Source organism: Bombina bombina, chromosome 2, assembly GCF_027579735.1.
Source record: "Bombina bombina isolate aBomBom1 chromosome 2, aBomBom1.pri, whole genome shotgun sequence".
NCBI lineage: Eukaryota > Metazoa > Chordata > Amphibia > Anura > Bombinatoridae > Bombina > Bombina bombina.
The window spans coordinates 13241558-13254500 of record NC_069500.1 but is presented as its reverse complement, the minus strand read 5'-3'; the positions used below and the strand labels follow the sequence as shown (position 1 = coordinate 13254500).

The 12943-nt window shown below is 40.5% G+C and overlaps 1 protein-coding gene across 1 annotated transcript in view; it reads left to right on the top strand.

The window, feature by feature from the left end:
* The window catches only part of LOC128647634 (C-type lectin domain family 12 member B), a 299612-nt gene that overhangs the window by 235937 nt on the left and 50732 nt on the right, over window positions 1-12943 (top strand). The window contains exon 6 of the mRNA XM_053700388.1: window positions 12007-12095. Within this exon, the coding sequence (XP_053556363.1) occupies window positions 12007-12095 (89 nt within the window). The remainder of the gene's footprint in view (window positions 1-12006; window positions 12096-12943) is intronic.

Below are 12943 nucleotides of genomic sequence, written 5' to 3'. Positions count from 1 at the left end.
GACGCACTCTCACACAAGGACCATAAGCCCCACTCCGATCCTTCCTACGCAACTATAATCCCTAAAACATCCTTCATTGGTTTCATGTCCAAGGATTTTTCAGAGCTCAAAACCCAACAACAATTGGATCCCACTACAAGTTCCTACACTTTATCTATGGATGACAATGGTATCCTATGTAACAACTCTAAGTTTTATATACCTCCCTCTCTCCGTGACAAGGCTTTACAACTCACACATGATTCTACACTGGCTGGACACTTAGGTGTACAAAAGACACTGGATCTCCTACAAAGACATTTTTGGTGGCCCTCCATGAAACACTCAGTAAAAGCCTATATCAAGTCCTGCCCCACCTGTCAGACCTCTAAGCCTTCACACCAATTTCCTATTGGCCTATTACAAAATCTACCCATTCCAGATTGCCCATGGAAAAGCCTCTCTATGGACTTTATCGTTGACCTCCCTAAATCTCAAGGAAAGACTGCCATATTTGTCGTAGTGGATCTATTCTCTTGTATGGCTCATTTCATACCAACTGACTCTCTCCCTACAGCACAACAAACCGCCGAGCTGTTTATCAAAGAGGTTGTGCGCCTTCACGGATTACCTACATCTGTATTGAGTGACAGAGGCTCGCAGTTCACCTCAAAGTTTTGGAAATTTCTCTGTTCCTCTCTTTCCATTCAGCAACATCTCACCACCTCATACCACCCGCAGTCAAATGGTCTCTGTGAGAGGACCAACCAGTGGCTAGAGCAGTACTTAAGATGCTTCTGCTCTAGCACCCACGATTCATGGGTCTCCTTCATACCTCAAGCGGAATTCGCATACAATAATACTACTAACACTTCTACCGGATTTTCACCTTTCTATATCAACTCAGGACTCCATCCACATTTCCATCCCTTATCATCCTCTCACACTCCTTGTCCTCAGGTTAATGATCTCATCAATTCTATTAAACTAACATACAATGTGGTCCAAAGCAATATCAAGCATGCACAAGCTACTCAAAAGCGCTACTATGATTTACGGCATCGTCCACAACCTAATTACAAGGTTGGGGACTTGGTTTGGTTGAGCACAAAAAATCTAAAAATACCCTCACCATGCAGGAAGTTTAACAATCTCTTTGTTGGTCCTTTTCCAATTGTAGCCATTCGCAACCCACTTACTGTTACCTTACAGCTCCCTGCTACTTACCGCATCCACCCGACTTTTCATATATCATTGATCAAACCCTGTGATACCTCTCGTCTTCAGCCTCTTCCTGCTCTGGTGTCCCCGACGCCGGATCCTGAATATGAAGTACATTCGGTTTTGGACTCTCGTCGATGCAATGGACAACTGCAGTACCTTGTCCATTGGGCTGGATTTGATTCCTCTGAAGATTCTTGGGAGCCTGCAGCCAACCTCTCGGCTCCCCAGCTGGTGTCTCTCTTTCATAGGCGCCATCCCGATCGTCCCGCACCCTGATCCCTCATTGATGGATCTTTGGGGGGGGGATGTGTCATGATCCTCCTATTCCACCTTAAATGTGTCAAGCAAATACTATATACCACCTTTACATCTTGTTAACTTCCTACCTGAACCCAATATAAACCTGCTTCCTCCCATGGTCCTTTGCTGGTTTATTGAAGTGTAATAGCTACAGTTCCAGTCCTTACCTTTTCTACAGCATAACAGGATTTATACTGTGTATTTATTTCCTTCTCTATCAGCTTACCTCTACCTCAGCCAGAGCTGACATTACATATCTGCAGCAGGACTTCACTCCACACCTCCCCCATCCAGGGTCTGCTTGTGAGTATTCCTAACAACCTGGCGTGACACGCCACTCAGCAAACAGGAAACACAGGGACCACAGCGTTCACACTGCTCACCCAGCTCATTGGGACCGGATCTCTGTGCTGCACTCATCGCACTCACAGCAGCTGCAGTTTGCTTAAAGGGGAGATCTCATTCAGCGACTTCTGGACAGGTGCTGTATAAACTTTCATAAACACACTGTGCAACTCTCTTCTGAAGTACACTTAAACATACTACAAGTGTAAGATTTGTATAGTGAAGCTGCTTGCATTTAACTGTGAACTCTCTCTACTAACTGCATCCTGAAATACAATTAACCTCTGCACTACCTGCCAAAGTCAACTCCCACTAATAGGCACTCCAGTTACTGGGAGCTAGCTGTCCGGCAAAATTAACAACAAGTGTTATACAGTTCACTAAAAGCATATAGTGTACTGTCATCCTCAACTCTTGTAACACATCCTCAATTTTACATGATATCTTGGTTGTTACAAATACAAGTGAGTTGATTATTACAGTAACACACTATGCCGCCAGGGACTCAGATCCTGCAGTGCCAGACGTGTCCCCCTGCTTAAGCCAGTACATGTCTGGGCCCATCTGAAGTATGCTAGAGAGCATTTGGATGATCCAGAAGCGGATTGGTAGAATGTCATATGGTCAGATGAAACCAAAGTAGAACTGTTTGGTAGAAACACAACTCGTCGTGTTTGGAGGAGAGAGAATGCTGAGTTGCAACCAAAGAACACCTTACCTATTGTGAAGCATGGGGGTGGCAACATCATGCTTTGGGGCTGTTTCTCTGTAAAGGGAACAGGACGACTGATCCGCGTACATGAAAGAATGAATGGGGTCATGTATCATGAGATTTTGTGTGCAAACGTGGCTGGGTCTTTCAGCATGACAATTTTCCCAAAAACACCACCCGGGCATCGAAGGAGTGGCTTCGCAAGAAGCATTTCAAGGTCCTGGAGTGGCCTAGCCAGTCTCCAGATCTCAACCCCATAGAAAACCTTTGGAGGGAGTTGAAAGTCTGTGTTGCCCAGCGACAGCCCCAAAACATCACTGCTCTAGAGGAGATCTGCATGCAGGAATGGGCCAACATCAGGGCCGGATTTCCCATTAGGCACAGTAGGCATGTGCCTACAGGCGCCTTGCAGTGAGGGGCGCCTGCCTGTCAATAATAAAAAAAAAAAAAAAAAAAAAAAATTTTTTTTTTTTTTTTTTTTTTTTTTTATGAGGGCATTTATTTTAGTAAGAATTGTGCTGCCAGGTGCCTACAAAGTCGAGTGTTTCATTGGGAATATGTTACAGCAGTTGAGGGAACCATGAAGGAGAGAGGGGCAAAGATTAAAACTAAACCCCTCCCATTGAATTTCTAAATTCTAATTTTAAACACATTTGTTGACCCCTGGATTACATATAATCTACAACATTCCATGTTTTCCTTTGAGAGCAACATCATATGATATTTATATTTCAGAACAAAATAAATGTAACATCTGTGTGTGTTTGTACCAAAAATATCAGAGTTTACAAGATTTTTTTCCCTACATTTTATATTTTCTTCCACTGGCTGCACAGGTTGTTGATGGTGATGAGCTTGCATGCTGCTAGTTTTAATATTGCTATTGTTTACACAAAACTGTGTTTGACTCCAACAAAATGTTAAGCACATAGTCAAAGTCATCTCCAGAAAAGCAATACACTAATGGCTTGTCAATAAACATGTCCTATGAGCCCATCTGGGTCTGCACAGATGTGTATTGCTGTCTCAGAACTGACATTGACTATGTGTTTAACTCTTTTGCAAGAGGCTAACACACTTCTCTGCAAGCACTAGTGCAATAATAAAATGCCCAGCAAACTGTCACATTTGATGTCCCTTTAAATAGGGTTTTCTTTAGAATATTTTGCATTAAAAGTTTAACATGATTTGTTTTTGTTATACATAATAGAAATTGTATGGCCATTTGAGTCAAGTGAATATTGATTTTTGGTGTAGCTTCCATTACAACAAATATTGCAATTGGTGTGTGTATTTGTGTATCTCCATAAAAGGGAAAATGTAATTTTACATCTAATATTTATTTTTAGTTGTCCTAAATAATAATAAAAAAAAGTCCTCATTTTTTCCACTTTTTTCTAGGGGGGGTGGGGGGGGGGCGCTTCAGGTTTTTGTGCCTACAGGCACCTGAGATGTAAATCCGGCCCTGGCCAACATACCAGCAACAGTGTGTGACAACCTTGTGAAGACTTACAGAAAATGTTTGACCTCTGTCATTGCCAACAAAGGATATATAACAAAGTATTGAGATGAACTTTTGATATTGACCAAATACTTATTTTCCACCATAATATGCAAATAAATTATTTCCAAATCAGACAATGTGATTGTCTGGATTTGTTTCCACATTTTGTCTCTCATAGTTGAGGTATACCTATGATGAGAATTACAGGCCTCTATCAACTTCTTAAGTGGGAGAACTTGCACAATTGGTGGCTGACTAAATGCTTTTTTGCCCCACTGTACATGCCAGTCACCTAGATTGCTAGTTTTGCTCTATAGAGGGTGTAAAACGAACATAACAAAAGTTGTTATTTCATCCTCCATAGCGCTGCCATTTTGAGTTTTGGAAAAACCACCTTGTGCGTGCGATAAGATGTCGATGAGCTCTATATTACACAAAATACAAGTGCTGCTTTGACGTGCTCATGCACGCTTTCCCCATAGACATCAATGGGGAGAGAATGTTAGAAAAAAAACTAACACCTGCGATCGCAGAATGAAAAGCTCCGTAATGCAACCTCATTGATGTCTATGGGGAAAAAAAAGTTACGTTTAAACCTAACACCCTATCATAAACCCCAAGTCTAAACACCCCTAACTGCCCCCGACATCGCCGCCACCTACATAAATTTATTAACCCCTAATCTGCCGCTCGCGATATTGCCGTGTCACACCTGCTGTTCCTTTAAGTGGGAGTTCTCAATTTCTAACATCCTATAAGAGGGGATAATACCCAGCATACCTTGCTTGGTATTATTTTGACATTTCCTGTCAATCTTCCTAAGCTTGTGGATGCTATACAACTTCCTGCTACCTTTCTTGCATTGAGGATTTCACCATTATCCTAACTTTTCATTTTAGTTCCAGCATTTATTTCAGTGGATCGGAAGTTACTGACATCACCACCTCTCAGCCATTTCGGCGGGTGACGTCATCCACATGCCGCACGCTAGCTCCTGTATCCTGCACACCTGCCCGGTACCGCTGTACTCAGCCGGATCTCATAGACGCCACTTGTTGCTGCACATACCACTCGTCTCAGCTGAACTTTTTCTTCCTTGCTGCTGCACTGAGTTATCCATCTACGGATCTGATATCCTTTGCCTAATCAGTAAGCCAGTGCTGTCATTTATGATAACTAATGTTATGGTATAACCCTGTTATCGAGGGTTAATACCAGATGAAAGATGCCCTGAATATGGGATCAGCAACACACGAATCCAGTTAATTTCCCCACAAACACGAGACCAAGCTCCGTCTTGAGGGTAAAACAGAATCTACTTTATTCAGGTCTATATGCCCGCTATTTTTGTGTACATTGGATATTAATCTTGCTATCTAATCTTTATTATTTTTATTTCATTTTGTTTTTGCCAGCTGGTTTAGTTAGTTTGATCAATCTAAATAATTTCTTGGAGAATAATATCAGGTTGCCTAATGCTCTGTCTCTCCAGGTGGAAATTATTGTACATTTAATTAGTATTGCTTTAGATTTGTAGCAGTCTTGTTACAAATTTAAAGCTACAGAACCTGCTAAGTATACTTACAGCTCTAATTGACATATCACTCCTGTTAAAAACTCAGCTACACAATATATACTTATTCAGTGGCAAGTTAACTAGATGAGTGCTAGTTAAACGATGCAGCATGGCTCTCAACTCTATTAAGATTATCATTGTTTATCCCAAAAATTTGTAGCTTCCCTATTTCATTTTCTATGCAACAATGCAGATGAAAGCGGGGCCTGTATTTAGAAGGGGTTTTAAACCAGATACATTTGGCTGAGAACTGTCAGTTATATTTTCCTCTTGTTCTTCCAAAAGGGAGATTAAGCCATCTAAAGTTTGCTTGTCCTTATTGTCCCTAGGCAGGGCTAAGGTACCTCCTCTATTCATTGTTTTTTTTTTAAGAACCATTTTCTTTGGGTTGATTGCTAAGGATTGATTCTAAATCCTCTGATTCCTTTGCATCATCCTCATCCCTCTGTTGTTCTTGTATCTTCTCTCTCTCTCCTTCTGTTGGAAGAGCATCCAACGCCCTCTCGTACGCCTCCCTCTCCTCCTTATATTTCTTCTAAAGGGGTTTGATCTTATAAAGCATTTCTAATGTTCTGGGGAGGGGGTTGTCCTGATCATTATCAGAATTATCAGTACCTGAGTCATATGAATTACGCACTCCACCATTATTTTTATAGAAGTAGATCTTTCATTTTCTAGCATCTTCCTGCTCTCCCATTAATTTCCTCCTTTTCCTAAATTTTATTTTGTTCTGTAATTTATCAATATTGCGCTGAAACTCTTTGTTTAATCTATCAAAAGCTGGATCTATAGCAAAAATATTAACCGTTGAATATGCTTTCTCTACTTCTATATTGCTCTTATCCAGTTTTTTTTATCTTCTTCAATCATTAATTCCATTAGTTCAATCGCAGATCTAGTTAAGATTGCATTCCACTTCATGACAAACTCATTAGAAGCATTTAACCCCTTAATTTGATACCGGGGTCCAATCTATTTCTTAGGTCCCTTGGTATCAATTTTTCTTGTACATAATTCTCAAGACTTGCTATTTCCCAGTTTAGCTTTAGTTCTTTAAAGGGACCAATTTTAAACAGAAAACAGAGATTAAAATGTTTGTTACCAGTTTTTGATAAGTTGTAACATTTGGTAACTGATAATATGTAATTGTTTCTGTCTGATACAACAATACGCCTAGATTATGAGTTTTGTCGGTAAAGCCGTGCGGTGCTAACGCTCAGTTCCAGCTCACCGCTCACCTACAAACAACGCTGGTATTACAGGTTTTTTCAAACCCAGCGTTAGACTCTAAAAAGTAAGTGTTTAGAAAAATTTAGCTCCACATCTCACCTCAATACCAGCGCTGCTTACGGTAGCGGTGAGCTGGCTAAACGTGCTTGTGCACGATTTCCCCATAGGAAACAATGGAGCAGATTCGGCTGGAAAAAAAACTAACACCTGCAAAAAAGCAGCGTTCAGCTCTTAACACAGCCCCATTGTTTCCTATGGGGAAATACATTTTATGTCTGCACCTAACACCCTTACATGAACCCTGAGTCTAAACACCCCTAATCTTACACTTATTAACCCCTAATCTGCCGCCCCTGACATCGCCGACACCTGCATTATATTATTAACCCCTAATCTGACGCTCCGGACACCGCTGCCACCTACATTATACTTATTAACCCCTAATCTGCTGACCCCAACATCGCCGAACCCTACATTATATTTATTAACCCCTAATCTGCCCCCCCAACATCGTCGCCACCTGCATAATCTTATTAACCCCTAATCTGCCGCCCCCATCGCCGCAACTATATTAAATTTATTAACCCCTAATCTGCTGCCCCCAACGTCGATGCAACTATATTCAATTTATTAACCCCTAATCTGCCGCCGCCAACGTCGCCGCCACTATAATAAAGTTATTAACCCCTAAATCTAAGTCTAACCCTAACACCCCCCCTAACTTAAATATAATTTAAATACATCTAAATAAATTTACTAGTATTAACTAAATTATTCCTATTTAAAACTAAATACTTACCTATAAAATAAACCCTAAGCTAGCTACAATATAACTAATAGTTACATTGTATCTAGCTTATGGTTTATTTTTATTTTACAGGCAAGTTTGTATTTATTTTAACTAGGTACAATAGTTATTAAATAGATATTAACTATGTAATAACTACCTAGATAAAATAAATACAAATGTACCTGTAAAATAAACCCTAATTTAAGTTACACTAACACCTAACACTACACTATAATTAAATTAAATCCTTAAATTAACTACAATTAATTACAATTAAATAAAATAAAATAAATTGTGAAAAACAAACACTAAATTACAGAAAATAAATAAGAAATTACAAATGTTTAAACTAATTACACCTAATCTAATCCCCCTAATAAAATAAAAAAGCCCCCCAAAATAATAAAATTGCCTACCCTACACTAAATTACAAATAGCCATTAAAAGGGCCTTTTGCTGGGTATTGCCCCAAAGTAATAAGCTCTTTTACCTTTAAAAAAAAAATACAATACCCCCTAAACATTAAAACCCACCACCCACACACCCAACCCTACTCTAAAACCCACCCAATTCCCCCTTAATAAAACCTAACACTACCCCCTTGAAGATCACCCTACCTTGAGATGTCTTCACCCAACTGGGCACAAGTGGTCCTCCAGAGGGGCAGAAGTCTTCATCCGATCCGGGAAGAAGAGGACATCCAGACGTGCATAAGTCTTCATCCAGGCGGCATCTTCTATCTTCTTCCATCCGGAGCGGAGCGGGTCCATCTTGAAGACATCCGACGCGGAGCATCCTCTTCCATCTGACGGCGACTGAAGAATGAAGGTTCCTTTAAGTGAAATCATCCAAGATGGCATCCCTTCAATTCCAATTGGCTGATAGAATCCTATCAGCCAATCGGAATTAAGGTAGGAAAAATCCTATTGACTGATGCAATCAGCCAATAGAATTGAAGTTCAATCCTATTGGCTGATCCAGTCAGCCAATAGGATTGAGCTCGCATTCTATTGGCTGTTACAATCAGCCAATAGAATGCGAGCTCAATTCTATTGGCTGATTGCATCAGCCAATATGATTTTTCCTACCTTAATTCCGATTGGCTGATAGGATTCTATCAGCCAATTGGAATTGAAGGGACGCCATCTTGGATGACGTCACTTAAAGGAATCTTAATTTTTCAGTCACCGTCGGATGGAAGAGGATGCTCCGCGTCGGATGTCTTCAAGGTGGACCAGCTCCGCTCCGGATGGAAGAAGATAGAAGATGACGCCTGGATGAAGACTTCTGCACATCTGGATGTCCTCTTCTGCCCTGATCGGATGAAGACTTCTGCCGTCTGGAGGACTACTTGTGCCCGGCTGGGTGAAGACGTCTAAAGGTAGGGTGATCTTCAAGGGGGTAGTTTTAGGTTTTATTAAGGGGGGATTGGGTGGGTTTTAGAGTAGGGTTGGGTGTGTGGGTGGTGGGTTTTAATGTTGGGGGTGTATTGTATTTGTTTTTACAGGTAAAAGAGCTGATTACTTTGGGGCAATGCTCCGCAAAAGGCCCTATTAAGGGCTATTTGTAATTTAGTATAGGGTAGGGCTTTTTATTATTTTGGGGGGCTTTTTATTTTATTAGGGGGATTAGATTAGGTGTAATTAGTTTAAAAATTTGTAATTTCTTTTTTATTTTCTGTAATTTAGTGGGGTTTTTTCATAATTTATTTAATTTAATTTAATTGTAATTAATTGTAGTTAGTTTAGGTAATTTATTTAATTATAGTGTAGTGTTAGTTGTAATTGTAACTTAGGTTAGGGTTTATTTTACAGGTAAATTTGCCTTTATTTTAACTAGGTAGTTATTAAATAATGAATAACTATTTAATAACTATTGTACCTAGTTAAAATAAATACAAAGTTGCCTGTAAAATAAAAATATAACCTAAGATATATACAATGTAACTATTAGTTATATTGTAGCTAGCTTAGGGTTTATTTTATAGGTAAGTATTTAGTTTTAAATAGGAATAATTTATTTAACTGTAGTAATTTTATTTCGTTTTATTTAAATTATATTTAAGTTAGGGGGGTTTAGTTTTAAGGTTAGACTTAGGTTTAGGGGTTAATAAATTTACTATAGTGGCAGCGAAGTTGGGGGTGGCAGATTAGGGGTTAATAAATGTAGGTAGGTGTCGGTGATGTTAGGGACGGCAGATTGGGGTTAATCATATTTAACTAGTGTTTGCGATGCGGGAGTGCGGCGGTTTAGGGGTTAATACATTTATTTAAGTGGCGGCGATGTCCTGTCTGCAGATTAGGGGTTAAAAACTTTATTTAAGTGTTTGCGATGTGGGGGGGGGCTCGGTTTAGGGGTTAATAGGTAGTTTATGGGTGTTAGTGCACTTTTTAGCACTTTAGTTAAGAGTTTTATGTTACGGCGTTAGCCCATAAAACTCTTAACTACTGACTTTTAAATGCGGTAGGAGTCTTGACAGGAGAGGGTGTACCGCTCACTTTTTCCTGCAATCGTAATACCGGCATTAGGAAAATCCCATAGAAAAGATAGGATACGCAATTGACGTAAGGGGATTTGTGGTATGCTAAAATTGCAGAAAAAAAGTGAGCGGTACACCTGTACCTGCCAGACTCGTAATACCAGCGGGCATTAAAAAGCAGCGTTGGGACCTCTCAATGCTGCTTTTTAAGGCTAACGCCAAACTCGTAATCTAGCCGATAGTAAATATATGTCAATAGCACTTTAAGGAATAAAGGGAAACAGGAGCAAGAAGGAGGAGTCAGCTATCACTGAAGAAAAAATCTGACGAAGCCCCAGTGCCAGCCCAGTTAAGGGGATGGGTGAAAAATGTCAAGTAATCGGCGCCTGTTGATTGAAGCAGTGGAATACCTGCCTCTCCGGGATATTCTGATCCTCCCTGGTGGCTAAAATTAGCGGCGCGGTTGAATGCAACTATTAATTAAGAGGTGCCAACACTTTATTGTGAGGTCTGAATTACCGGCACACTTGTAGGCCGCAGTGGTGAGAATTGGGCCAGTTATTGTTTATCTGTATATTCACAGTGTCTGTAGCTTTGTATGCCGCACTGTTTGGGTGAAGTTGTATCAGAAGCGTGTTACACTAAGTGCTCCTGCTTCATTGTAGCAACAATTGCTTCTGTTAAAGAATGAGGATCAAGCGGTTCAGAGCAAGTAATGTTTCCTATCAAGTATCCTGCAAGTTGCAGTATGGATGTTCAAGGAACTGTTGCTAAACTTTATAATTAAGGACTTTGAGCGTGTATTATTTACACTTATGTGCTCTATACAGATTGGTCCTTCCTTTTGATGATCTTTTCTAATATCTATTAACAGATTAACTAAGTTGTATTCCAGGCCTGGTTTTATATTTTGTTTATTTTATTTTGATCACATATGTTTTGTGGTAGTTTTTGGAGATGCGTGAAGAGGTATAAATAAAAGATTTTTTAATTTGGGATCCTGAGAGCAGCCTGGTCATTCTTTGATATCCACCAATATTGTGGGTATATTTCTCTTTTTATTTTGAGTAAAAATAGTGTAATTATAACTTTTATATGGACTAGGAAACAAAAAAAAAAACTAGTCTTATTTGCTTCATTGCAGTGGCCCAGAACCAAACCATCAATATCTGTGAGGTCTGACTATATATGTGTATATATATGTGTATGTAGTGTTTATATAATATTTGATATGTAATCAGTCTGTACACTGTACACAAACAGCCAATGCCCTGTTGTACACAAACAGCCAATCCCCTGCTGCACTCAAACAGCCAATCCCCTGCTGTACTCAAACAGCCAATCCCCTGCTGTACTCAAACAGCCAATCCCCTTCTGTACTTATACAGCCAATCCCCTTCTGTACTTATACAGCCAATCCCCTGCTGTACTCATACAGCCAATCACCTGCTGTGCTCATACAGCCAATCACTTGCTGCACACAGACAGCCAATCACCTCCTGTACACAGACAGCCAATCACTTGCTGTACACAGACAGCCAATCACCTCCTGTACACAGACAGCCAATCACTTGATACACACAGACAGCCAATCACTTGCTGCACACAGACAGCCAATCACTTGCTGCACACAGACAGCCAATCACTTGCTGCACACAGACAGCCAATCACTTGCTGCACACAGACAGCCAATCACTTGCTGCACACAGACAGCCAATCACTTGCTGCACACAGACAGCCAATCACCTGCTGTACACAGACAGCCAATCACCTGCTGTACACAAACTGCCAATCACCTGCTGTACACAAACTGCAATTCACCTGCTATACACACTGTCATTTCACTAAATGTTTATTTATATTACAGATGTTGCTGGAAATGATACAAGAACAATTTTATATAGGACTTAAGATACACACAGATGGGCAATGGCACTGGTTAGATGGATATCTAGCGTAAGTATTAGTATCCTATTATAAAGACATGCTATATTATTGTATAAAGTATACTCTGTGCTGTGTGTCTGGTTACTTGCTCTCTAGTAGGTTGTGTGTCTGGTTACTTGCTCTCTAGTAGGTTGTGTGTCTGGTTACTTGCTCTCTAGTAGGTTGTGTGTCTGGTTACCTGCTCTCTAGTAGGTTGTGTCTCTGTATCTCAGGTATACTCTGTGCTGTGTGTCTGGTTACCTACTCTCTAGTAGGTTGTGTGTCTGTATCTCAGGTATACTCTGTGCTGTGTGTCTGGTTACCTGCTCTCTAGTAGGTTGTGTGTCTGTATCTCAGGTATACTCTGTGCTGTGTGTCTGGTTACCTGCTCTCTAGCAGGTTGTGTGTCTGTATCTCAGGTATACTCTGTGCTGTGTGTCTGGTTACCTACTCTCTAGTAGGTTGTGTCTCTGTATCTCAGGTATACTCTGTGCTGTGTGTCTGGTTATCTGCTCTCTAGTAGGTTGTGTCTCTGTGTCTCAGGTATACTCTGTGCTGTGTGTCTGATTACCTGCTCTCTAGTAGGTTGTGTCTCTGTATCTCAGGTATACTCTGTGCTGTGTGTCTGGTTACCTGCTCTCTAGTAGGTTGTGTCTCTGTGTCTCAGGTATACTCTGTGCTGTGTGTCTGGTTATCTGCTCTCTAGTAGGTTGTGTCTCTGTGTCTCAGGTATACTCTGTGCTGTGTGTCTGATTACCTGCTCTCTAGTAGGTTGTGTCTCTGTATCTCAGGTATACTCTGTGCTGTGTGTCTGGTTACCTGCTCTCTAGTAGGTTGTGTCTCAGTATCTCAGGTATACTCTGTGCTGTGTGTCTGGT